General features: G+C 45.2%; 1 protein-coding gene across 4 annotated transcripts in view; it reads right to left on the bottom strand.

Moving 5' to 3' along the window:
• MTMR9 (myotubularin related protein 9) overlaps positions 1-26,795 on the bottom strand; it is a 75,510-nt gene that overhangs the window by 35,198 nt on the left and 13,517 nt on the right. For 2 of the 4 annotated variants that reach the window (XM_074991488.1, XM_074991487.1), the window contains exons 4-10: positions 23,746-23,919; positions 19,747-19,964; positions 17,503-17,664; positions 12,802-12,943; positions 11,106-11,326; positions 7,581-7,732; positions 6,419-6,596 (exon numbers count right to left, since the gene is read on the bottom strand). In XM_074991488.1, coding sequence (XP_074847589.1) covers positions 6,433-6,596; positions 7,581-7,732; positions 11,106-11,326; positions 12,802-12,943; positions 17,503-17,664; positions 19,747-19,964; positions 23,746-23,919 — 1,233 coding nt within the window. In that variant the 3' untranslated portion in view covers positions 6,419-6,432. Of the gene's footprint in view, positions 1-1,430; positions 6,597-7,580; positions 7,733-11,105; positions 11,327-12,801; positions 12,944-17,502; positions 17,665-19,746; positions 19,965-23,745; positions 23,920-26,795 lie in introns of those variants that run through there. The other 2 variants (XM_074991485.1, XM_074991486.1) reach the window with 2 other exon arrangements.

Below are 26,795 nucleotides of genomic sequence, written 5' to 3'. Positions count from 1 at the left end.
AGCAGGCCAATTGACCCAAACTTGGCTTGAAGAACACATTACAGCAGGGCTGAAATAGTAAAGAGGGGCTGTTGGCTGTAGCGGGGGGCTGGGGTCAGAGGGTGTTTGGGTGTAGGAGGGAGTTCTGACCTGGGGGTGGGAGGCGATGGCCACAGGTGGCTGTTGGCCAGCGGTGCAGAAGGGCTCAGGCAGGCTGCTGTCTGTCTGCCATGGCCCCACGCCGTTCCCATGGATCCCAAAGCAGTGGGTTTCTGCAACATCCCTGCGTGCCCCTTGGAAGGAGGGAGGAAGGAAGGAAGCACCACCCCCACAGCTCCCACTGGCCAGCTCCTGACCCATGGCAGCTGTGAGGATGGTGCTGGAGGTGGGGGCAGTGCATGGAACTGCCTCCCTGCACCAGGGGTGCAGAGAGATGTGCTAGCAGCCAGGCACTTCCACGAGAGGCCCGGGGCCACGCCCTGCTGGACTTGGAGTGGCTCACAAGGGGGCAGCCAAAGAACCACATGCAGCCCTGGAGCTGCAGGGTCCTGACCACTGACCAGCTCTTGTGCAGTCATTTACCAGTGCAAAGTGGGTATCAAATGCAACCGCCTCTGGATGGCAGCATTCTGCACCTCTTGGTGCTGGTACGAATGAAAGCCCAAGGGCAGGAATACAGCATCAAACCTAACACCCCCACCAAAGTACAGTTTTGGTTACCCAACAGGATCCATCTCGCAATTGTAGCAACACCACATTGAAATCATCCGACCTCCTAGGGACCAACATGTTTCGGTAACACTGCCGCATGCAGAGAGCCCCCTAATTGCCCTACAAGCCAGCAGGCAAACCCTCCCGCCAGAAGAGGCAGCATGACCACCATGCAATTCACGTCCCTTGCCTTGCAGCCCGGGTTTATTATTAAACTAGAACCCGGAGCCCACCCCGAAATACAAAATGCTGGTAACAAAGGCCAATCCCACTTTATACCCGCACGGATGAGAGAGGGACACCTCTCCCAGTTGGCCCGCAGGGATCTTTGGGAGGAGTTTCCACTCATGATCTCTCCTCAAACTTCACCTTCACTGCAAGCTAGTGTAGTCGCCAGCTGGCAGACACATGATAGTCAGAGGACCCTTTGTCCACCTGCAGAGACTACTATTCCCAGCATCCTTTGCTAGACAGTCAAGGCTTGGCATGTGCCACTGGAATGCGTGCATGTACCCAAAGGCCAGCAACCTGTTACAGGCCTCAAATGGCTTGCTCTTAATTTTGCATAGCTCTGTAATATGGACCAACCTGAACAAAGCCCCAACCCCCAAAAGCCAATATTCTCTCAGACTGGAATGTCAGAGACCCTGTGATGGCTCAGTGTCTCTCTCTCTCACACACACAGACACACAGACATGGTTTATGACAATGCTAACAAGAGAAGACACAAGCACCGTAACTTGAGCATTTCTTTTCAAGTCTTGACGGTTTTAATTCAGACAATTTACACTAGGTTCTCAGCAAACCTTAAGCTACATTTACAGCCATTCCATGTCATCATTTTCCAAACAGCTGACCAGAATTTCCGCCAATATATTTTCCTCTGATCCATTAGCCTTTTGTGATATATTCCGCACAGGGGTGGCCAGGACTCTGGCCAGGACTATTCCCGTTACACAGTTCATGTTATATTAAGTTTGATGCAACAACCAACTCGGATTAGAGATTCCAGGTTTCCGGATGGAACGCAGTTAACGACTACGATACATGTAATAGGTTATGAACAGTGCTATTCAATATCACAATTCTGAAAAAAGGTAGAATTTCTAATACATAGACATTTTCCACTGTACAGGAGCCTGTACACACTAGCATATTCCAAGGCTTCAACAAGCAAACGTTACAGATGTCAATATGCTAAACAGTGCAAATTATATTGTATGCAACGTGGTCAATCGGGTGCTTGGACAGATTGCCACATTCAGATAATACCAGCAGAATATCTCTCTATTGAAAGTACAAATTCCCTTTGTGTTCATTACGCTGTGCAAGTTCATTCTATTTTTGGTAAACATCAATAGTGTCCACACTGCCTCTCTTCTTCCTGGAGGTTTAGGAGCTCTAAGTCCAGCTTTTAAATTACATGGATAATTGTCTCTCCATGCATATATGTACAAAAGAAAACTGAAGCAGGTGTCTTGGTAATAGCACAGGGGACAGCCACGCTGATGAGCCAAGCTTGCTTACTACCACACAGTGGAGATGCACATATATAATATACGGAGATACGCATCTCATAGAACTGAAAGGGACCTCAGGAGGTCATTGAGTCCAGTCCCCTGCCCTCTTGGCAGGACCAAGCAACATCCCTTTTTAAAAAAAATCTATTTGCCCCAGATCCCTAAATGGCCCCCTCAGGGGCTGAGCTCACAACCTTGGGTTTAGCAGGCCAATACTCAAATCACTAGGCTATCCCTCCCCACAATGCTTACAGCTCAGGTCCAAGGCAAGTGACAAGCTGCTCCAAACACTCTCTCATGAGGAAAGCCAGGCACAACTTGTGCCATCCTCCCAAAGCAAGTGCACTCCACTGCTGGTCATAGACATTAAAGGTAGCAATAAACTGCGCGGCCCCAGAATCAAGATACAAGGTGTGGTGGGGGAGGAAGAATCTAAGGACTCCATCCTGGATTACCTGTGGTCACCTGACCCTAAAACCTGGAAGGTGATGGAGAAGTGAAGAAGACTTCTAAAGAGGAATTTCCCACGGTGCCATAATACGCTTCTAAGAACACATGTGCTCTTGGGGTTTGATCCTGTAAGGTACAGAGAACTTTGAGCCTGATCCAGCATGCTCAGCGCCTTGCAAGACCGACCCCTGGCCCCAACTGCTCAGTTTAAGGTGAGTGAAGAAGGTGTCTATTGGGACGAAAAATAAAATCAAGGGAGGCGATTAATTTTTTTCTGCTGTTAACAAAGACTGAAATATAAAGGCTGAAACAATGAAACAAAGCCATCCAGGCTATGAACAGTGTGATCCAAACTAATGCTAAAATGGGGGAAAAACACTCACATCATTTGTGGTGAGGGTCGCTCAGTAGCACAACGTCAGGATGAAACAGCAGTCTCAGGTGAAATTTCTCTGCCTTTTGTTAGCTGTCACAGCTGGTTACCTAACTTCCTCAGATAAGAAACTAGAACAACCAGGCACATAGGGGAAAAGGTCATTTGGCTGCTGCACTTTCTGTACCATTGCTACTTTCGGAAGTTACAAAACCTTTACAAATGTGTTTATGGATAGTTATTATGGAGTTGAATAATCTCTCTGTCATCCCAACATGGCTGGCAATTACATATTTCACCCTCATGATATCCATAGTAACAAATTTCTGACAACATTTGTTAGAAGTAATGAGGGTGGGCAGATGCAGAGAACATGGCCAGACTAGTTACTGATGTTGGGGGTCTGTATTTGATAATACAAAAGGGGCTGGACTTTGAAGGCTGTGCTCAGAACTTCTGAAAACCCTTCTACATGTCACCAATCAGGCACCCAAGGCCACCAGCCACTACAGGAGAAACCTCAGCCCACATATCTAAAGTTTACGGACCCAAAGTGCCTTCCCACACCCTCAAATATTTTCCAAAATGTTTAACGTTAGAATCTGAACATATACATCCCCTGGAAAGCCAGTTTAATGAAACAAGCACCTTTAAACAGGTTGCATGCATTCTTATCTTTCCTTACCCTGTAAGATAAAAAGCAGACAAACTGGTGTTTGCAATAAAACAAGACCATTCTGGGACTAAATTCAGATCTGCCAAGGGCAGAATGTTTTGAAAAGAAGCGTGCTTTTTTTTTTTTAATAATAAAAAGCAGCACTGTGATGTTTAAATGGCACTCACTGTCAAGCAATAAAGAGAACAATTAAAATCCTTGATCAAGAATGTACTTAGAAGTTAAGATTTTTTTGCAGATTACACCTAAAATAGTTTAGTCTGCAGAACTGAAATGTGTCTATTAGACAAGTGGGTTTTTTTTTTTTTTAAAAATATGAGTCAGTTTACTTTAAGAATACAAATACTGTAACATGTCGCTTTGCAGCACGAAGTGAGACGTCTAGAATGAGTTGCATTGGCTCAATTCTGCATCTGTTGACTTCACTGGGAACCAAATTTGGCCAGCGTGGAGCACTTAAAAACCACCCAGCCTCACTGTCAAATTAAATTCAAATCTCCTGCGCCTTTGTTGTGGTCAGTAGTTAGGCTTGTTTTATTTCTTGTAAGGACTATTTATGGATGCGGCAGCTTTCAAGGTTACAGACTTTTTTTTTTTCTTTTTAATTAAAAAACCGTATTAAGCCCCCTTTCCAAGCAGCCTCCAGTACCAGCTCCAAAGGGAGCAGATTATACTTTACTGGGAAGATTTTGCCAACTGTACGTCTCAATAGCAGTGATGGGGTAAGTGTAGCTTCAAGTCACAAAAGAAGAAGAGTTTGGAAGTGGTAGGTTCACTTCAGGGACTTGTTTTCCAGTTAGGACTAATGTGACTGGTTGATGTCCACTCAAAATGTTCTTAGGCCTTAATTACTAAGGGATGTGTGTAGTTGCTCCATTCGATAGCACTTGCTTTGAACAGTTCAGCCAATGACTTTATTCCCTGCTTTTTTGCTACATTCATCCCCTAATTAAACTGCTCTTGCTACAGCATTCAGTTAAAGAAGCCACGTGAAAGCCAGATGATGCCACATTGTGTTATAAGCAAATGCTGCCATCCCTATGGCCAAGCCAGCAGAAAATAACCTTCCTTGCGGCTGATGCACAGATGCTCCTGGGCTCTGAAGTGAGCAGGGCTACGAGTGTCGGATAAAGCTGCCTGCATCTGCCTCTATGTCAGGGGCTGTATGTGAAAGCCATCCCATCTCATCGCCATAGACATCTCTGGGGAATGACTGAACGGAATTCTACGTGCATTCGCAGCTAAATTTCCTTCAGCCCAGAAGAATACATTCAAGTCAGCTGGGCTCACATCCCAGGTTATTAGGCTCCATCCCATCTTATCATGCCAGCTGAGATGTGCTAAGCCAGTGACAGGAAAAAGGATCCCTGGCAGTTTAAGAATCAGCCCATAGAAATAATTGCTCTACAGACACTAAGCCACATAGAATCAAGTGCAACTGTCTAGGTAAGATAACCCTCAAGACTTAGCCTTGGCTGTCCTTTAAAAAAGGGGGAAGTGAAAGAGAACAACGCTGATGAACACCCAGACTAACCACAGACACACAGGGAGTAGCCACAGAAATTAAACATTTGTACCATGGAGAACTGGACACTTCAAGTAGTTTTTAGCAGCTAGAAATTTTAACTGATTGATTTCTCAGACATTACTGGCTCACGTTCAACTCCGGCTTTCGCCAAAGCTGATACAAGACCCAGCAGAGGTACACAAGACAAAAAAAAACACATCTTGAGCAAAGTGGGCATTTTAAAAAATACCCGATAAGCGTTTTGCACCTTCACATCACAAGGAATCAGTGCAAACCTTTACAAAAGGCCAGTGCAATCAGAATTCCCAAGAAGGGCAGTGCATTCTGGTTACTCATTTAATCATTAAAAAAGTACCCGTCTCTGCTCTTTGACCTGTTTGCTTTCCACAGAGGATATGAATAGTTGGTTACGTTACTTGTCCATAAAGACACAGACAATGCAACTGAAAGCCAAGGCTGAGAGCCTGGTAGAACAAACCCTATGAGTTCTACACTGTATACGGACATCTCACCTTGCCCCTGTATTCAAAGAGCCTGGCCAAGCCAATGCCAGTTCCTTAATTCAAACATCATATGCTTATTTGTCAAGCGTACAGGAGGTTTCATAAAATTACCAGAAGTTGTAGGCAGCTTATCTCTTCTGCATCCTCACTGCCTTCTGGATTTAAAAAAAACAGACTGTACGAAACGCAACATCAGAACCAACTCAAAAAAAAAAAAGTATCACTAAGCAAAAAGCTGCTTCAGCTTGTCTCAAAAAAGGCACCTTGGACAAAAGATGCCTTCACAAACCACTCAAAACACATGTAATATTCTTACAAATAAGTGGTTAGGAGGTCAAAAGGTTCCCAATTTAAACCCGAAGCATCCATCTCCTCACCCACGTTGGTTGTCTGTACAAAGTTGACGGAGGTAAGAAACAAAGATTATGCTGAGACTGTACACAATTTATTACGAGTAGCAACTGTCAAGAGAAACACACTACGCTGAACTGTGCACATCTCCTGTAAACAAAAACCAAGAGACCCAACCCAAAGGGCAGGGCTGGAGTTAGTGTAAGGTAAGGGGCTCAGCAGTGAAGGGCAGAGGATCAATTGCACCAGAAGGTTCTGCAACACATGCACATTCTCTGTTTAGTCTTTAGTGTAAAGGTGAGTGGAAAGGAAAGACCTGGTACCCACAGCTCTGCAAGCTCTCAGGAGCTTTCCTGCATTCCATCATCTGTTTCCAGTTCCGCTAGCTGCCTCCTCAGTGCATTGACCTTTGCCTGAAGTTCCTTGTTGTATTCTATGATGGTGTTCATTTCTTCATAGGCTTCATCCAGAAACTTGGAGGACCTATTCCAACGGAGAAAGACACCTAAAGCCCCAGAGAGGGTTGGAAGAAAGGAAGGACTAGAGTTACCACGAGGAAACAGCTAGTTAGTGAAGAGTCACGCTGTTCTTGAAAAATGCAGAGTACTATGGAGTGACATTCTTAAGGACTTTCTTAAGTAATGCTTGGAAATACACATAACCACAATGGGTTCACTACTTCTCTTCTTAAAAAAGAAGTCAGCAGTTAGAGACATTTAGCCTTCGGCTTTCCTCGTAGCCTGATCTGACAGGTCCGTATTCATTTATGGACTGATTCCATCCCTCTTACTCTAGTTTGGCACCTGATGTAAATCTTGGGTGGGCTCATAGGTTCACTAGGAAGATACACACATTCAGAACAAAAAACAGTCAAGTAGCACTTCAGAGACTAGCAAAATAGTTTATCAGGTGAGCTTTCGTGGGACAGACCCATTTCTTCAGACCATAGCCACACCAGAACAGACTGTTCTGTTCTGGTGTGGCTATGGTCTGAAGAAATGGGTCTGTCCCACGAAAGCTCACCTGATAAACTATTTTGCTAGTCTTTGAAGTGCTACTTGACTGTTTTTTGTTTTGATAGCGTATAGACTAGCACGGCTTCCTCTCTGTGACTATTCAACACACATTCAGGTGTTTGTGTTCACAGAGGACTAAATTGTGACTCTGTAGCTGTAGGAATGGGTGGGAAGGATAAGGGGAAAGCAGAGGGAGCATTTCCCATTGGAATATGTAAGGAAGGAACAGTTTAGGTTGTGTTCATTGTCCAGAAAGGCTGTCTGATGCCCTTGGATGAGAGCTTACATAAAACCTCATTCCATGCCTCCTTTGGTGGCAGCGTAAGGAGTAGTTTGTAATAATTCATTTCAATGAGAGTTGAATCTTGCCCTTAGGTTTCAAATTGTGGGCATGGAACCAAAGCAGGATGAATGGAGAATTACGATAATTTCTGTTACCACAAAAATGCACACTACAAAGAAGCCTGATTTACCTTCCCACAGCTGCAGGCTCTGTGGCGCGACGGAAGGCCAGATGACGAGGCTGTTGGCCTCAAACAGTGGATTCTTGAATTTGCTCAGTTCTTGAGGCTGGTTCACCCAAGACCACAGGGACATGGTCTTCTGTGGCAGCTTCAGTTTATACCTGGGACAGACCAACATTATTACCCAATTGTCTTTTGTTTTCAAACACTTCCTGAATGGGGGGCTCTAAAGAGGATGGAGAGAGGTTGTTCTCAGTAGTGACGGATGACAGAGCAAAGAGCAATGGCCTGAAGTTACAGCAGAAGAGGTGTAGGTTGGATATTAGGAAAAACTATTTCACCAGGAGAGTGGTGAAGCACGGGAATGCGTTATCTAGAGAAGTGGTGGAATCTTCATTCCTAGAAGTTTTTAAGTCCCAGCTTGACAAAGTCTTGGCCAGGATGATTTAGTTAGGGATGATCCTGTTTCAGGCAGGGGGCTGGACTAGATGACCTCCTGAGGTCTCTTCCAGACCTAGGCTTCTATGATTCTAAACCACACAAGGTCATGTGTCTCGGAGGAGACACGTTACTCTACCTTCAGAAACAATAAGCAGTCCTGTGGCACCTCAGACACAAACAAAATTATAAGGTCATGAGCTTCTGTGGATAAAACCCACTTCCTTCATCTAAAGAACTGGGTGTTACCCACAAAAGCTCACAACCTAATAACTTCGTTAGTCTCTGAGGTGCCCAGGACTGCTCATGGTTTTTAATTTCATGTGTGTTAAGCAGGCAGGACCCTGGAAACTAAAATATTTGCAAGTCTTCCACATACTGTAAATGCTGAGGAACTGGTTAACTCAGATTGTTAATGAAGAGAGATCTACGACAGCAAAAAGATTGTAGAATCCTAGGGTTGGAAGAGATCTCATCAAGTCCAACCCTTTGCTCAAAGCAGGAGCAATTCCAACTAAATCATTCCAGACAGTGCTTTGTTAAGCTGGGATTTAAAAAACAGATTCCAACACCTCTCTAGGTAATTTATTCCAGTGCTTCACCACCCTCCTCGTGAAACAGTTTTTCCTAATACCCAACCTACCCCTCACACACTGCAACTTGAGACCATCGCTCCTCGTTCTGCCATCTGTCACCACTGAAAACAGCTTCCCTCCATCCTCTTTGTAATCCCCCTTCAGATAGTTGAAGGTTGCTATCAAATCTCCCCTCAGTCCTCCCTTCTGCAGACTAAATAAGCCTAAATCCATCAGCCTCTCCTTGTAAATCATGTACTCCAGCCCCCTAATCGCTTCTGTTGCCCTCTGCTGGACCTTCTCCAATGCTTAACATAAGAACATAAGAATGGCCATACTGGGTCAGACCAAAGGTCCATCGAGCCCAGCATCCCATCTGCCGACGGTGGCCAATGCCAGGTGCCCCAGAGAAGGAGAACAGAAGACAATGATCAAGTGATTTATCTCCTGCCATCCATCTCCTGCCCTTGTTATGCTTCCACACCCTTTTCGCAATGGGGAACCCAGAATTGGACACACTATTCCAGATGTGGCCTCACCAGGGTCAAATAAAAGGGAATAACCACTTCTCCAGATCTGCTGACAATGCTCCTAATCCTGAAGGGTCAGACTTGTAGGCCAAGTTCCTTCATTCTGCAGGGACAATTTTACTTAATTCCAAACAAGAGGGCAGAAAAAAGAGCTTATTTGTGAGTGGAGGCAGAAATCAGCCATCTTCACTCTTCAACAACTGTGTGTGCACGCGCACGCGCGTGCGTCAGAGGTGTGTTCTGCAGATGCTGCATCATAACACAATTCTCAGAGTAAGTGAAAGTGAGTTACAACTAGAACTGGTTACAGGGTCCCTCCTGTGGCAGGAAGCACCAAAGCACATGCTACCTGACAGAGACTGTTTTCTGTCAAACACACACAGGGAATCATAAGCACGGTCACGCTGGGTCAGACCAAAGGTCCATCTAGCCCACGGTCCTGTCTGCCAACAGTGGCCAGTGCCAGGTCCCCCAAAGGGAGTGAACAGAATAGGGAATGGTTGAGTGATCCCTCTCCTGTGACCCATTCCCAGCCTCTGACAAACAGGTCAAAGCTTACAGTGTGTGATCCTGTCCTGGCTGGGTCACAGCCACCTCTGCACTTAACCTATTAGAGAGACTTGGGACATTTTGCATGCCAGAGGCCACATAAATCAAAGCTACTGACTACCTCCTCTAGAACTCAAGCTGACCACAGGCCCAGAGGTTCGGGCACTGCACTAGCACTTGGGAGAGCTGGGATGAGTTACCCATACTGTTCCCGCCTGTTGGCCTGGTCTGGAAGCACAGGAGTTGTCTGCTGCAACGATTCTCGGTGTCACAGCACCACAGGTGCCTGTAAAAATCACTGCAACTCACAAAGACTGAGTTCAGTGCCTGGCAGGAGCCTCAGCCTGCACATCACAAAAGCCACCGCTCAGGGTGATTAGTCAGTGGAACAGGGAGACGGCATCCTAGAGGAGTGATGTTACTACCAGGCTACAGAGCTGCTCTCAGGCTTGTGTTACTGCCCCGAAGAGTCACTGCAGGCATGGGGGCAGCGGGGTGAGAGTATACACAAGTATGAGCATGGCCCTTCATTCTGGTGGTTATAGCACTCACGGGGGATCCAGAACTCTTTATCCACTCACTGTACAACAGCTTCAAAAGAGACCTGAGTGGGCCCCACATCAGAATATCCCACTATCCAGTGCTCCAGAACTTATCTAAGAGGCAGCACATTTGTCTTCAAATCCCTTCTTCCCGTCAGGCAGAGAAAGGACTTGAGCTCGGGCTTTTCTGACACTGCCCAGGCGGGTAAATTATGTAAACTAATCACTGGGTTAAAAGTTACAAGGGAAGTCCCATCCCCGCACCTGAGACCCCGATCCAGCTGGTACTCTGCACACATCGACCGGAGGAGGCCTCGCATGTGACTTAGGGGGCTGAAAGCCCATATTCCCCAGGTTTGGGAAGCTTCAGAGCCATTAGACAAGAGAAAGGCATTTGGACTTCTAGAGCAAAGCAGTGGCACATGTGCCCAGAGGCCAAAACAAAAGGTGCCAAGGGACCTTTTAGTGCAAAAACTTATTTGAGTAAGTTAGGTGCCTAAAGTGTTCAAGAGGAGTTTTGTGCTTTGCAGTGAAGTCTAAAACAGACTTCAGCCCCGAAACTCCTTCGTGCATCCAGGCCTTGGTGGTGCAGGCCCTCAGCTTTCCATCTGTAAAATGGGGATAACTGTCCTGATCTACCTCACCAGCGTGTCATCAGAGAAATTGATTAAAGATTGCGTAGTGCTCACATACCATAGTGCTCGGAGCCAGATATTACCACAGACAGAACTTCCATTGCTTTTAAGGGAAGATGATTGAAATAGCCTTGATCTTTAAAGATACAGCTAAGGGCTTTCAAAACTAAGACAACTAGAGCCACTCCCTCTTTCAGACCGACAGAACATCTTTAAGCGGATACGGCCTGACCTCCAGGAGCGCTGAACCCTTCTCCTCACCAACCTTTCACTTTCATTGTTGCCCAGAAACGTGCCGAACTGGGAGGCGTAGGCGTGTTCAAAGAGCATGATAAGGAAGTGTTCGTTGAATTCGAAAGAGCAAGGGAACTGACGAAGGATCTGCCACACACAATCCAGGAAGAGCAAAAACACTGGAGACTCCCATTTCTGCTTGCTGTTGGAGTATGCGGACTGAGCGCAGCGCTGCTGAAATGGGTGACCAGCCTTAAAGCAAGACACAAAGAGCAGGTTATACAAAAAGCAACAGGCGGGCAGCAAAAGATTTCTGCAAAACTATTTCTCTGTGATACTGTGTCCCACTTCTTCGTGGTACTATTGTAGATACATCTGTTTTAACTCTCTTCTCACTGGAGTTTTTAAATATTGTCAAGTCATTTCATGTATCATTGTATTAAGCCCCGTTCTATAGAAATTAAGTTCTGTTTTGTAGAACAGTTCCTAGAAGTAGGGAAGGTAAAGACAAAACTCTCTGTACCCTTTCTTTTTGGATTGCTTCATTGCTTGCCCTGTTGAGTGAACGAGGTGAGAATGGAAAGGCATGGAAGACAAGCACCTCCAGATATGGAGAAGGAAGACCCAAGACCAGTGAGAACAATGGGGCCCATTGAAAGAAGACTGGACACATGGACACCTTGGGAGTCACCAGCAAGTGCTGCCTTTGGAAGCACCACCCAGAAGAAGGTGCTAAATGCATATTCTTAAGGCTGCTCTCCCAGATGATGCATATGCATGAGCTGGCTGACTTGTGGCAACCCGCCTGAGAGAGAGGCCTGTATAAATGAAGGCGTCTTGCACAGGGACCCTGGGTTTTGTCTTGTCATCACTGGAGCACAGATCCGGCTTGGCAGAAGCCCGGCTCCACCCCTCCCCCATCTAACTCACCTCGCCAGTGCAGTTATGGGGAGCAACTACTGGTAACAGCAACAAGACAGGAGGGTGCTTGTGTGTGTGTATGAATGGGAATGGGATATACCATATGCATATGATAAGTGTTGACTGCTACATGTGTATTACCAATAAGTGCGGCATTTTGCCTTTTCCCCTGAAAAGACGCCATGCAGTGCTTTTCAGTACAACACTATCACGTAATACATACAATTAAGCTTCAAGCTATCTGAAGTGATTTGCCAGTGATAAGGCTGCCGCACTTCCCAGTGATACTAAAGCTCTGTAAGTAATGCCACCTTTCAGGTGACTACAGGAATCTGCCCTGATGACAATTTAGCCGCTTGTGAAATTATTGAGCATGCTAGACAAAGTGCCCGGCTGAGAACACAAGCTGCAACGAACTATGAAGAGCAGACTTAGTCGTTAAATTTACAAATGCAGCACTATTCTGGACATGGAAGAAGGGCTTGGAAAGCCTCACATTTTTGAGTGCACAAACCAGATCGTTCTCAGAGCCAATGGGAACGGACAGCTAACACGATACTCCATTGGCAGAAAGACAACGGGCGATGGTTACATCGGTGCCTCAGATATCAATACAGCCAATAAGGGATGGTGGTTTATCAAGTTTATACCATGTCCATCACAAGGAGGTCCAATGTGTTTTGAGGCTTTCAGCCCTATCACAGTTTACCTATTGAACAACTCATTGTGAGTGTCTTGATCTAGGCACACCTCCTTTTGCTTCTCGTGTGTATTTTTCTTGGCACTGGACAGACAGCATCTCTTACCTGTAGCCACTCCCTTGCAACAAGAGCCTCAAAGCCACGGATGGTCCTGCACCTTGGATCCAAGATGATCTGGGCCAAAGACGTTACCTGGAGTGTAGAATCAGTTCCTTCAGTCCCATGAACTAACACTGATGCTCCTTCCCTGGGAGAAAATTCAGGAGGCCATGAACAGGCACAGAAATATACAAGAAGCAGGTAACTCCAGGCTCTGAGCACACGTCCGAATAACTGCCAGGGGCTTAGATGACATTAGATGCCTTAGCAGCCCTCTACCATCACTTACTTCCCACTTAGACTCTATCAAGGCAAGGGAAAAAATACCAATATGCTCTTTCCAGCCCCAGAGCAGAGTTCTCTCTGCTCCATGTCACTTAAGGATTTAGCAGACTTTCTGGCTATGCAGTTTGGGAATCCAGAATACCTGTCTCACACACAGAAGAGGTCTCCCCAGACCCATCCACTTAGGCTCCAACCTATTAAACTGACAGGATACAAGGACGGATCCCAACTCCCTTAGAAAATGGATTAGGAAGCTACGATGCTCAGTTAGGCCTCTCAAATTGTGCTGAAAAGAGTAGGCTACTTGGAAACCTCTTCATCAGAATCGAAATGGGGAAGCCCATGTTTTCTTGGGTGTTTGCAGAGCATCTAAAATGCTTGGTGCTCCCAACTAGGGTATTTAGAAGCTACAACAATACCGAGTAGAACCACAAATTGGTTGGGCAATATGTAAGCAGGCCTGGCTTACAAAGACACAAGAAATATTTCTGTTGAATGTTTTCCTCTGCCTGTGTAATGACTATCACCCACCTCTCTGCACTGATGGATCAGAAACCATAAAGCAAGAGAAAAGCCTAAGGAAATTCTAGTGACATTGGAATATTCTCTACATCAGCAGTCCCCAAACTGGGGCGCAGCCCCCTGGGGCGTTCAGAAAAACTTTTTTGGGGGAAGGGAGGGGCTTCAACAACACAATCACCCAAATGCCTCTAAATATCACACCAAGATTCTCCTTCACGTTTCCAGTGGCGTTATTTACAATCGTCTTACTGCATCTTCCTTTCCCAAAACATGGAAGAATTGTCTGACTTGTGCAAACACCCTTACAGCTCTTTGTACAAGAAAGCTAACTGCTGGCTCTATTTCTTCATGTACAAAGGCCTAAACTGAGCTATAAACGGTTTGTAAAGAAGAACAATCCATCGACCAAGTGCAGGTGCTGATATGACATAATTGCTCTGCTGCTAGTTTGAAGCAGACAACACACAGACATAGCCGGTGTATACGGGAATGCTGTCATAGAATCAAAGAACACTAGAACTGGAAGGGACCTCAAGAGGTCATCAAGTCGAGTCCTCTGCCTTCACAGCAGGCCCAAGCACCATCTAGATTCATCCCTGTTAGATATTTATCCAACCTACTCTTAAATATCTCCAATGATGGAGATTTTGCAGCCATTCTCGACAACTTATTCCAGTCTTTAACCACCCTGACAGTTAGGAAGTTTTTCCTAATGTCCAACCTAAACCTCTCTTGTTGCAGTTTAGACCCATTGCTTCTTATCCTATCATCAGAGACAAAGGAGAATAACTCTTCTCACTCTTTCTTGTAACCACCTTTTTAGGTACCTGAAAACTGCTGTCATATCCTCTCTCCGACTTCTCTTTTCCAAACTAAACAAACCGAGTTCTTTTAGCCTTCTCGCACCTGTCAGATTTTCTAGATCTTTAATCCTCTTAGTTGCTCCTCTCTGGACCCTCTCCAACTTCTTCACATCTTTCCTGAAATGTGATACCCAGAAGTGGACACAGTACTCAACTGAGGTCTAATCAGCACCGAGCAGAGAGGAAGAATGACTTCTCGCGTCTTGCTCACAACACTCCTGTTAATGCATCCCAGAATCACGTTTGCTTTTTTTGCAACATGTCACACTGTTGACTCACACTCAGCTTGAGGTCCACTATGACCCTAATATTTTTTTCTGCAGTACGCCTTCCTAGACAGCCACTTCCCATTTTGTATACGTGAAACTGAGTGTTCGTCCCCAAGAGAAGTACTTTGCATTTATCCTTATTGCTCTTCATCCTATTTTCCTCAGACCATTTCGAATTCTGACCCTATCCTCCAAAGCACCTGCAACCCCTCCCAGCTTTGTACCACCTGCAAACTTGATAAGTGTACTCTGTCACGGTCTAAAATACAGATGAAGATGCTGAACAGAATTGACTGCAAAACTGACCCCTTTGGAGCCCCACTTGTTAGTCCCTTCCAGCATGACCGTGAACTATTAATAACCACTCTCTGTGAATGGTTACCCAACCAGTTACATACTCAACTAGGTTGCATTTCCCTGGTTTACTGATAAGAAGGTCCTGCAAACTGCATGAAATGCCTTACTAAAGTCCAGGTATACCACATCTACCACTTCCCCTTTATCCACAAGTCTTGTTATCCTATCAAAGAATCTATAATTCACACAGGGTATCCAAAAGGAATTGGGGTGATACAGCTATGAATAAATTAGCCCAAGTATAATTTTTTTCAGTTTGGTTTACAGTAGTTTCAGGGCAAGAGCAACTTGATTACCTTCCTCTTCTACCCCACTCCGTAAATGCAAAGTCTAATGAACATGTCTATGTGCTCCCTCTAGAATGAAAAACTAGCACAGTAGTGTTCTGATTTTTCATCTTTTGTCCCAGAGATGCAAGAGGATGCAGACACTTACCTCCCACCACTCCTTGTAAGGGGAGTCTACAACTTCAGTGCCCAAAAGTACTCAAAAGTAGCGGCTAGCTTCCAAACAGGACTGACAGTACAGAAATTGAGTTGTCCCACATCAACTCTATGAAAACAGCCTTTTTTAATCTGCTAGAAGTTATGAGTTGCACTCAATGTAAAGGAGTTATTGGCCTTCCTCAGAAAGTCAGCAGCAAGCAAGTGGCATGATTTGATGGTTTTGGTGCAATCCATTTGCGTCACTGACCAGGGTTAATGGACTCAAAGTCCAGAAGGGACCATCATAATAATTTAATATGACCTTCCGCACATCACAAGCCACACTAACCCACCCTTGTAACAGGTCCATAACCTCCAGCTGAGTGACTGGAGTCCTCAGACCTTGATTTAAAGACTGCACATTAATTGCACCATGCGCTCTAGTCCAAACCAGTAAGTAACCCATGCCCTCCACTGCAGAAGATGCTGAAAACTCCCAAGGGGTCTCTGCCAATCTGAGGGAAAAACTCCTGGAGGAAAAATTCCTTTCCAACCCAATATATGGCCATCAGTTAGGCCACATGGGCAAGATGCAATAGTCCAACACCTGGGAAAGAATGCTTTGTGCCAATTAAGAATCCTCCCCATCTGGCGCCCCAGGTTTAGTCACTGGAGATATTTGCAAACAGCAGTTGTGGGTGGGCCATTGTAGGCACTCTCATCATACCAACCCCTCTGCCCCAATAAATTTACCCAGCTCGGTTGTGAAACAGGTTCTTTTTTTGCCCTCACTACACCCCTGAAAGGCTGTTCCGGAGCATCACGCCTCTGATTAGGCACCTTCATCTAACATCTTCAATGTTAACTTCTTAATGGCCAGTTAATATCCATTTGTTCTTATGCCAACATTGGCCCGTAACTTAAAAACCCCTCTCCTTCCCTGGCATTCACCCCTCTGAGAGAGAGAGCAGTCAGGGATCCCTTCTCATAAGGCAGGATCTCCATTGCTCACCTCATTTCAGTGCCCTTCTTTGCACCTGTCCCAGCTTGAATTCATAGCCTTTGTATACCTAACAGCATCATGTCTCAGTAGTTGACCGCCATTTTCTTAGCCAAACTGTATTAACATTTCAGACAGCAGATTTGCAAAGAGTGTTTTTTTCCTGTTTTCAGAGAGGACTTAGCTCCCAGGAGGTGGGAGAAAATGAGCCCTTTCCATACAGCTGTGAAAAGGCCACAGCCAGACTTCTACGTTCACTTCTGCTCACCTTGAGACCAAGTACACCAGAGGAAATTTTGATATGAGGAAAAAACTGGTTAAGGGAGGGAAATTTTTTTTCAGGAATCATCGTCAACAAATAGAAAGAGATTGGCTAAGTGACAAGTTAAAAAGATCAGGATCCTTTAAAAGAGAGGAGAACAACTGCTTAGATTTACAGAAAGGAGTATGAAATAAATTTGGCTGGACTAATGAAAAAACTTCCTAAAAATGAGATATATTAAACTGTGGAGAAAAAGCCAAGGGAAGTGATGGAAGTCCCGTTGCTTTAGCCATTTAAAAATCAGACTGGGTAGTGGACTAGCGCAATAAGAAGGATGTTCGTTGAGTAAAGAACATGTATGTTCATGATCGAAACAGGATCAAGTTTAGCTTCCCTGTAATGTGTCTCTCAATACTAGTTCAGTTGTTGAAACTCTAGTTTAACTTTTTTTTATTGGTGATATAGGTTAAACTGGACAAAACACGAGATGACATAGGACACAATCTCGACTAGGTGACCTAATGTCTGTTATTGTTATGATGCCTCGCTCTGCTTGTATTAATAAAAACTAGATTTGACCTATCACAGAGCTTTTTCTTGATGATGACAATGAAATGCAAATAAGCAAGGAAGAACACTGTTGGAAAACACTGTTGCTGTCTCATAAAGGAATATTTAACAAGCAGCACCACAGATAATGACCAAGAATGGAGCTAGTATTTACCTGTCAATGCATTGTGCGGCCAGACAAGCAGCAGTCAGTATCTCTTTAACGTGAGTCAGCCAGTTGGAGGCTTCTAGTTTACTAAGCCAGCGGTCCATGTTATGCGATTGATCATTGCAAGCTTCCACAAGTTTGATGAGACTTTCCTGCAGAATACTGTACCTTTGGGGAAAGCAAAGGTGATTGAGCCCAGAACCAATATTACCGAAGCAATTACACCATGCTCACATCCCTACAAGAACACCCATCAAAATATAAATGTAAGCATTAGCGTGTCAAGAGATTTTATGGCAAGAAGCATGACTACAACAATGCGATAATCTCTTATTCAACACATCTTACTGCATATGAGTCACATTTTATCACCCTAGAAAAATCCTAGTGCTTAAACTGGGGCAATTCTACTCTTTAAAAGGAGCATTCTGCTCTCAAATGTCCCATCAAAATACACAGCATTGTCTTACTTAATTTATCTGCACCCTATGTGTTTTCTGTTACATCCACTAACACCGCTGACTACATACGTTTTTACTACCTTTTATTCCAGTTGACATGGCTGAATCTACACTAGCAAGAAAAAGCGTGACTGTAGTCTGGAAAAGCGTTTCTCAACCAGCGGTATGTGTACTGTTGGAGATACATCAAGCCCTTCCAGAGGGCACATCAACTCATCTAGAGATTTACCTAGTTTTACAATGGGGTATATAAAAAACACAAGTAGAGTCAGTACAATCTAAAAGTTCACTCAATGACTTGTTTGTAGTGCTTCATATGCCTTACACTGGAATATAAGTACAATATTTCTATTCCAATTCATTTATTTGATGGCAGAAAGTCAGCAAGTTTTCAGTACTATTCTGCTGTGATTTTTTTTTGCATGTTTTTGTGAGTAAGTAGTTTTTAAGTGAGGTGTAACTGGGTGGTATGCAACACAAATCAGACCCCCGCAAAGGGGACAGTTATCTGGAAAGGTTGATTGGCACTTGTTTCAAGACCTCAGAGTACCTTCGGATCACGTTTCTCAACCTGTGGTAAGTGTACCTTGAGGGGTACGTGAAAGAAGCCTGGGGATTTTTTTTTTTTTTTTAAATAAAGTACTCCTTTTAAAAAAAAAAAAAAAAAAAAGGTTAAGAAACACTGGTCTGGAACATACTGCACACACTTGTTCAAGTTCCAGTTGCAACATCTATATTATGGGTGCTGTTGAAGACAGTAGTATAAACAAACAAGTGTTTACTTGCAAGTTGAGAAGATATGACCTGAACATCATTGTCTTACACATAGAACCCCACGCTGCTCTTTTTACTACAATCACCATTGAAGTAAAATGTCTTTAAATAAGACAAACTATGTACAACGATAAAATAAGATTCTGTAAATATAAAGTACATTTGTTATGAGTTTCATTTCTGAGACTTAAGTTGTTAAGCTCAGCGTGCTTTAGATTGAACTAAATGTTTCTCATCAATCCTCTTGCTGCTGTGCTATCTTAAGGCACATTTGAAGTTACAGATCTACTGACCATGGGACACTTAAACACCACAAGGCTTAACACCTACTAAAAGAAAGAGAAAGCGGTGATGGGAAGATAAGAGGATGAAGGGGTGTGGGAAAGAAGAGAGCATACTACAATTTGATAGAAAAAAGATTTGGTCCCAAGAAATTAATAAGCAGAGATAGCAACATTTATTTTTTGTTTAGAAATGGACACAAAGTAAAATACACCATTGCTCAGGCCTGCTTGTAAAACTAACATCAAGTGCTGCTGCTCACAAGAGCTACAAAAACATGGCAACAACTCATAACGGTTCAGTTCCTTCCCTTAGTTCTCCCAGGTCATGCCTGCCCTGGGTTGTTCGGGTTTATTGCTCTCGTGATGCTACAATGGAGCTGCATTAGTGCAGGATCCTAAGCTGAGATTCTTAAGAGATCAGCCTCTCAGCTGTGGCCACAAATGGCCAGCAAGGCTTCCTCTACCATAGGGCAACTCCCTGCTAGTGTATAACTACTGCAGCCAGTTCCTGCACCAGCTAACATCTCTATACTCCAGTCACTAGGAGCAAATTCAGGGAGGGAGAACAGCTCTGTTATATCTACCCTCCACTGGTGCTGGATTAAGAACCCCATACCAGCAGTCTGACTCAGAGCAACTGAGAGGTCTTAAGACTCACTGACCCTGGGAACCAATCCCTCGAGACAGTGTGAAAGTGGCTACATGATGCCCGACCACCCTGTTTCACCTACCTCTCAATAGACTTGTGAATTCGCCTCCACTGAGGATACTGAACTTCCTGTTCAAAGCCGCCTCCTTTGGCTCTGGCCTGCTGGGCAACGTTCAGGGAACGGGTGTCAATGATGTAGCCACGCTTCCCTGCCCTCAAGGTGGCATTAATAAGTGCTGAATCTTCCTTGCACCGTCTCCCATTAGTACCTGTGAGCGGCTGGCTGCTCCGCATCATTGCCTACGAGAACAAAGAGACTCAGAAGCGGGGAAAGCCATTAGGTTGTCTAGTCTGGGCCCCTACCAGTGGCTTATTGTAGGGAGCAACCCATCTGGTAGTGCTTTGGTCAGTTTAGTTCTAAACATTGCTCACCAACAGGGCTTCTGCTCTCCTTTCACAGCTGCATCACGGCAGTGCTGTTAACTCCTTACATCGGCCTTCAACTCCTCTTCCAGCAACTTCGGGATCCAAGTCAAAACTGCTCTTCTAGGTCATCCATGGACTTGCACCAGCCATGCCTGGGCTTCTCTGCTCACCATCCTTCCCACTCCCTGGCCCTCTTAGCTGCTGAAACAGCTGAAGAGCTCTATTTAATAGAGCAAGGGTCAGCAACCTCTCCTAGGCGGAGGGCCAAAATTTGACCTTTTGACTTCTATGTATGGTCCCAGGTCCAGAGATACTTTGTAAAGTCACTAACAGTCCTGCTTACAACAGCTTCGTTCATAAATAAAGAAGCAGAGCTCTACCGCTTAGGTGGTGGTTGGTAGCATCAACTGGCCTTTTGTCACCTCACAGGCGGCATGGCTTTGAGCAAGCTCCCAGCTGAGCTCCCAGCTCGTGCGCTGATGAAAATCGGTTCACGTACCACGCCAGGGGTTGCTGACCCCTGCAGCAGAGATTGCTCTCTGAGAAATCCTGCCCCTAGTGCTCTACTTCTCTTCCCACTTCAGCTACAAACACTTGTTCCCCCTTCCGTGTGGCTACGCCCTTCAATTCCACCCATATCTTTAATTGCCCATATGTCTGACCACCAGTGTGCCCTGTAAGCTGAGCGCTTGGGCAGCCACCCAGGAGAGATTCAGGTGTCACCCAGCTGATTTTCAGTGCCCGCAACCATTCACAGCTGGCAGCATGTTTCTTTCGGCGGTGCATATCTGCACATGCCTTGTTGCATGTGATAACATTTATTCTGCCAATGGATGGGAAAAAAAAATCAGAGGGAAACTGCTGACCACTAAATTAAAATTATTCCTGACCTCTTAATTATTATTCTTCAGGAGAAAGAGCCTCAGACCTCCTCCTTAGTTTTCATGTAATGATTTCTAGCCCACGCTGTTCGCAACCTCTGACTCCCACTGAAACGATTCCTGAAGGAGGATTTGCCAGTTAGTCTCTAACCAAGGCTGTTTTTGAAACACTATAGTCAACCATGCAATACAGACACCTTCCTTGGAGGCACATTTATTCAGTGGTTCTAGGAAGACCAAGAAACCACAGCTCCACAACAGCCTGGAGGAAAAATTTCACAGATGCTAAAGCTATTGCATAACATCAGTACAAGTGACAACTAAAAGCCTGAAGATGATGCTGAAACAAATATAGCTAATGACCAGGGTACAGCAAAGCATGCCAGAAGTCATTAGAATCACAGAACGCTAGAACTGGAAGGGACTTTGAGAAGTCATTGAGTCCAGTCCCCTGCCCCCACAGGACCATCCCCATTAGGTATCTAACCTGCTCTTAAATACCCTCCTCTGATGGAGGTTCCACAGCCTCCCTGAGCAATTTATTCCCAATGTTTAACCACCTTGCCAGTTAGAAAGTTTCTCCTGATGTCCAGCCTAAACCTCCCTTGAAACAGTTTAAACTCTTTGCTCCTTGTCCTATCCTCAGAGGCCAAAGAGAACAATTTCTCTCCCTCCTCTTCGTACCCTTCTCTGAGGTACTTGTAAACCACTATCATGTCCCCTCTAAATCTCTTTTCTAAAGTAAACAAGACCAGTTCTTTTAGTCTTCGCTCATAGCTCATGGTCTCCAGACGTTTCATCACTCTTGTTGCTCTTCTCTGGTTCTTTTTCAGTTTCTCCACATCTTTCTTGAAATGTGGGGCCCAGAACTGGACACAGTACTCCAGTTGAGGTCTAATCCGTCCTGAGTAGAGCGGAAGAATGACTTCTCGTGTCTTGCTCTCAACACTCCTGTTAGTGCATCCCAGAATTATGTTTGCTTTCTTTGCAACAGTGCCACACTGTTGACTCCTATTTAGCTTGTGGTCCACCCTGATCCCAAAACCCCTTGTAGACCAATTCATAAAGTTTCTGCATTCTATATGCTTATTTTCTTACAAGTGCGGAAAGGGCTATTTTTTCTCTATGAACATAACCAAAGTTTCTGTTGGTCTGGATAACATTAGACAGGGTTGTGTTGTGTGTTTTGATTGGGGTGCTGTAAATTGCAGGGATGAAAGGTGGGCCCCCCCTCTTAAAAACTTTGCTCGCCCCCATCTAGGCAGGCATGGAAAGGAAGAGAAATGGGGCAATGGGGCACATGCAGGGTCCCAAGAGCTACTTGCTCCCATTACCATCAAGCGTTACAATTTGAGTGACTGAAACATATGTCTAGTAAGAGCAAACATCTCGAGAAATATTCCCCTCTGCCCCTCCGACAGCGAAGAGAGTGGAAGCTCCAAGACGGACAACGGCATGAGCTACCTCACCCTGAGCAAAATAGAAATGCAGGAAGTACCTATCGTGGATCAGCCCCGAGTTCATCTAATTCTAAACCATGCCTTCAATAGCATATCATCCTAGAGCAAGGAATCACCTAGTAACCTGTCTGCTGGGTGAATTATTTTGTCATCACATGCACCTGGAGGCTGGTTTAAAGTGGTCTCAGGGCCTCAGATTGTGACAATTTAAAAGAGAAGGGGGTTGTGAGAGAGCAAAAGCATTTGCTGCTGGTTCATGAAGCCACATTGACAGGCCTGGAGAAGAGAGTCCTCTGCTCACTCACAGAACAGGTGCAGTATAAGTAGAAGCAAGGCCAGCTTCATTCACGCAATTGTATCCGGATGGACTGTGTCTCAGGGTAACAAGATAATGCAGCCTCTGTTGGCCATTTGGTACATAGCCAGTCGGCACAGGCAGCCCAACAAGCGCCAGTTGTGGTGGTGTGCAAGCATGAGGATGTCAGCTCTGTACTGGGAGCTAACATTGCCTACCCGCTACTGAACAAATCTCTGAAAAGCTTTCAGTCCCCACCAGCCTAGGTTGGCAGCTCCATATTCCAACACCTGGAGATGCCTGGGCTTGTCTACTACGTAGTTAGAGTTTGTGGATCTGTCAGTCTGTGTCTGTCAACCCGAGAGCCCATTTGTTCAAGAACTCCTCCTAAACTGCAAGAGCTAGGACCACCATGTTTAGTATGTAGCTTCTTCTTATCATAACTTAAGGCAAGGTCGGGGTTTGGCTGTGCCAGGACAATGGGATGTGCCTGGAATGTGACTGTTTTCCATCAAATGGAAAGGGAGGAGTGCGCAAGCTGGGACAGTCATACTCACGAATGACCACGGGGGCAGTACGCACTCCAGCCCCAGAAAGCAGCCACTAGCTTGCAGCACCATCTTCACCACCCTTCCCTGCTTGCCCTGGGGAGCAGCTGCCACATGGTCCCCACTATGGCCACCGTGGCCCATGGGCCCTGCCACCCATAGGAAGCAGCCACTGACCAGGCTGCACAGCCCATGGGAGAAGCCAGTGGGTGGCCCGCACTACTGTAGCCCCACCCCAGGCAGCACTGGTTAAATCTTCTAGTTTTAGATATAAATGACTGTGAAAAGATGGTCTCAGAATAAGCTGGGGGGTGATAATGAGTCCACTTCTATGAGTTGCACTGAAAGCCTTCAGGATAATGTTATTTTTCAACACACACAGCAAAAGTTTGGAAAAGACTCTTAGATTTTTGTCCAGCCCCAAAAAACCCAACTCCCCTTAAGTGCAGAAAGCACTCAAACAAGACTTACCATCCCATTCTTTTTATGGTAATAGCTGAGGACTGGGAAGCGGCCACCATGGCGAAACGTTGCAACTCTCCGAAGGGCCTCGTCATCAACTGATTTGGGGACAATGACAGCTGGTGGATAAGAGGGGCAGACAGAGAACTCCTTGTTGACATAGCTCAGCCGCCATTCATTCGTCTGGAAAAGAGGCGAGCCAACGTTTGATGTAATGGAAAACAGATCTTACCATTTCAGAAGGGAAGATCAGACAACCAGAACATTCAAAGTTAAAGCTAGAAAAAGAGAAGTTGGAAAATACCATGTGGAAATATACAAACAAGGTCACTTAGGCCACATTTACACGACAGCAATCCTTCGAAAGAAGGTCTTCCGGAAGATCTCCACACAAAAAAAGGCGGACTGAAAAAAAATCAATCCGCTCTTTCGATAGCGACCAGCCACACAGCCTAGCTCCTTCAAAACAACAGGCCAGGGGTCGAAAAATCCAGCATCATGAGGCCTTCTCTTTCAAAAAGAGAGCCTCTGGGGCAGCTACACATTTTTCTGAGAGAATCTGGGAGAGGAAGAGGGCTGTGGGAAAAAGTGCCATGTTGTTCTGATTTAAAAGAAAAAAGAACACGTGTGTGTAGACGCTCTGTGGGATCCTTAGAAAGAGCCCCTGAGTTTTCTACATACTCACTAGTGTAGACACAGCCTTAGGAGTTTTGGTTAAATATCTGTGCCTCACCCAAAACAGGATAATTTCACCACAAAAACCATGTATCTAGACAGCACTCTAACAAGGCAAGCCAGTGCGGCCAAAAAATTACATTGGCTATTTAATAAATCAGCCAGCGTTCTTGGCCTCTCTGTTGCGAGCACCCTACAGATGCAGGTATGGTTAATCCCAAATTTAGGGGGATCAACCAGGTGAACTCTCAGGGGCCATGTCTACATTACCCAGAAGATCAACCTCCTCAAAGGCAATCTTACAGGGGGTCAATTTCGTGTGTCTGGTAGAGATGAGTGAAATCGACCTATTCGGGGTTGGCAGTTTATCCCTATACTCCTGGAGTAAGGGAGGTTGATGCGAGAAACTCCCCCACCGATATTCCTCAGCGAGGACAGCCACGTAAGTCAATTTCAGATAAGTCGAGCCTAGCTACGCAACTGCCATAGTTAGAGACTTACACATCTGAAATCAACTTATTCCCCTAGCGAAGACCTGGCCTGAGACAGGGACTTTTTATAAGTTGGCAAAGTGCCTAATGCAAAGGGGCTTTGACCTAGGCCTCTGGATGACACTGAAACACAAACAGCATCAACCTGCAATAGCAGCTTGGGGACGTTTTAGCAAGTTTCCCAATCCAGACCAAGCCAAAGTGATGTAAGTCCATCTGTTCTAGCAAAGTCAACTTGCTTTGAAGTTAACTATAGCAGTTAAAATTTAGGTCTGTACCATGAGAGCTCATCACTGAATAAATCATTTTGTTAGTCTTTAAAGTGCTACATCTCTGCTGTTTTGTTTTGTTTGAGGACAGACTAACTCGGCTACCTCTCCGTTACTATAGCAGTTGAACATTTCTAGCATTGTTTTCCCCCTTCAAAAGTTTGCTATGTGCCCAAACTTACGTAAGCCAGTGCTCCAACTCAATGCATGCAACATTGGTTGCATCCACGGACATGCCTGTGCATTGCAGGTCTCCCAGTGTGGCTGTCCCATATTTTTGCACTGCTCCACAGTGCTGAATTTTGTGACAGAACCTGCTAAGTACAGTGGTCCCTCTGACCAGAAGAGGTGTCTGCTGAAGGAGGACACTGCTGTTACCAAGGTCTCCTTGGCTATTGCACACAGTGCCTCTGTCTGAGAGCTAGAATGGACTCCAACTATGTTTCACAAACAAATCTAGTTCTAATCTGTACTCAGGGTAGGAAACCTCCCCATTGATGATGTTACCTGACACAGCTGTAAAGTTGTAAGTTATTTCCTGAAGGAAGCAGATGGAAGAGAACCCTGCTAGACCACAGTTCAGCTCCTTGCAAATACAAGCCAGAGTTCCCCTTTTTAAGCACCTGGCACAGCTTTGCCATTTCACATCTCAGAAGATGTGTGAGCTTGTTCAGAATTCCACAGTAGACAAAGAATTGATAAAAACTTTATAGCCATGTATTAAGCACCAAAGCAAAGAACCAAAATTCTGTAACACACTTGCATTGAGTCCCTGCCCATCACTGGGAAGGAAAAGGACCAAATTTACCTCCCATTTCAGTTGTTTGACTCCACCCATCCCTTCTGCTCCCCTTCATAAGTAATGAGAGACGAATGGTACCGCCAAACCGTCGAGCTATGGCTTACCTTTATGCTAGGAGGAAGACTGCAGCTGTTAGTGTCAGCTATGTTAGGTAGTCCACTCACCACTTAAACAGATTCAATTAACCCCTTTAGTGTCAACATCAGGTACCCTAGACGTCCTCTGCCCCTGAAGTGACAGAAAGCACTTCACCACCAAAGTCACACGTGAAATATCGTTTGCTCTCTCCCCCTTTTGTAGGATTGCGAACACACCCCAAAATTGCACTTGTCATTACCAGCTGCTGGCATGAAAGCAAAGGGCAACCACGTGCAGTAGTACAGCCAGGGCATGAAGAGCACAGCAGAGATCTGTATTAGATCAGAACTTATTCACAGTCTTCACACACTATACGGTAAGGGTACAATAAGCTAAACTAAACTGAGGATAGTAAATTGGGAGGGCGTAAAAATGCCAGTGAGGGCACAAAAGCAATGGCTAAAGGGAGAAAGTTCCTCTCTCTGCAAACCTGTTTGCCTCGTGTGATTCAAGTTCCCGCTTTCAATACAAAATATAGTAACAGAGAGGCGTCCGAGTTAGTCTGTACTCCAACAAAACAAAGCAGCAGGAACGTAGCACTTTAAAGACTAACAAAACGATATATTCGGTGATGAGCTTTAGTGGGACAGACCCACTTCACAGTAAAGCCTCACTTAACCTTGGCCCTGTTCATGGTGTCACACTGTTACATTGCTCATCTCTTCAGCCCATGTTCATTGTGCA

Source organism: Carettochelys insculpta, chromosome 3 (genome assembly GCF_033958435.1).
Source record: "Carettochelys insculpta isolate YL-2023 chromosome 3, ASM3395843v1, whole genome shotgun sequence".
Classification (NCBI taxonomy): domain Eukaryota; kingdom Metazoa; phylum Chordata; order Testudines; family Carettochelyidae; genus Carettochelys; species Carettochelys insculpta.
This window is presented reverse-complemented; position numbering and strand designations above follow the sequence as displayed.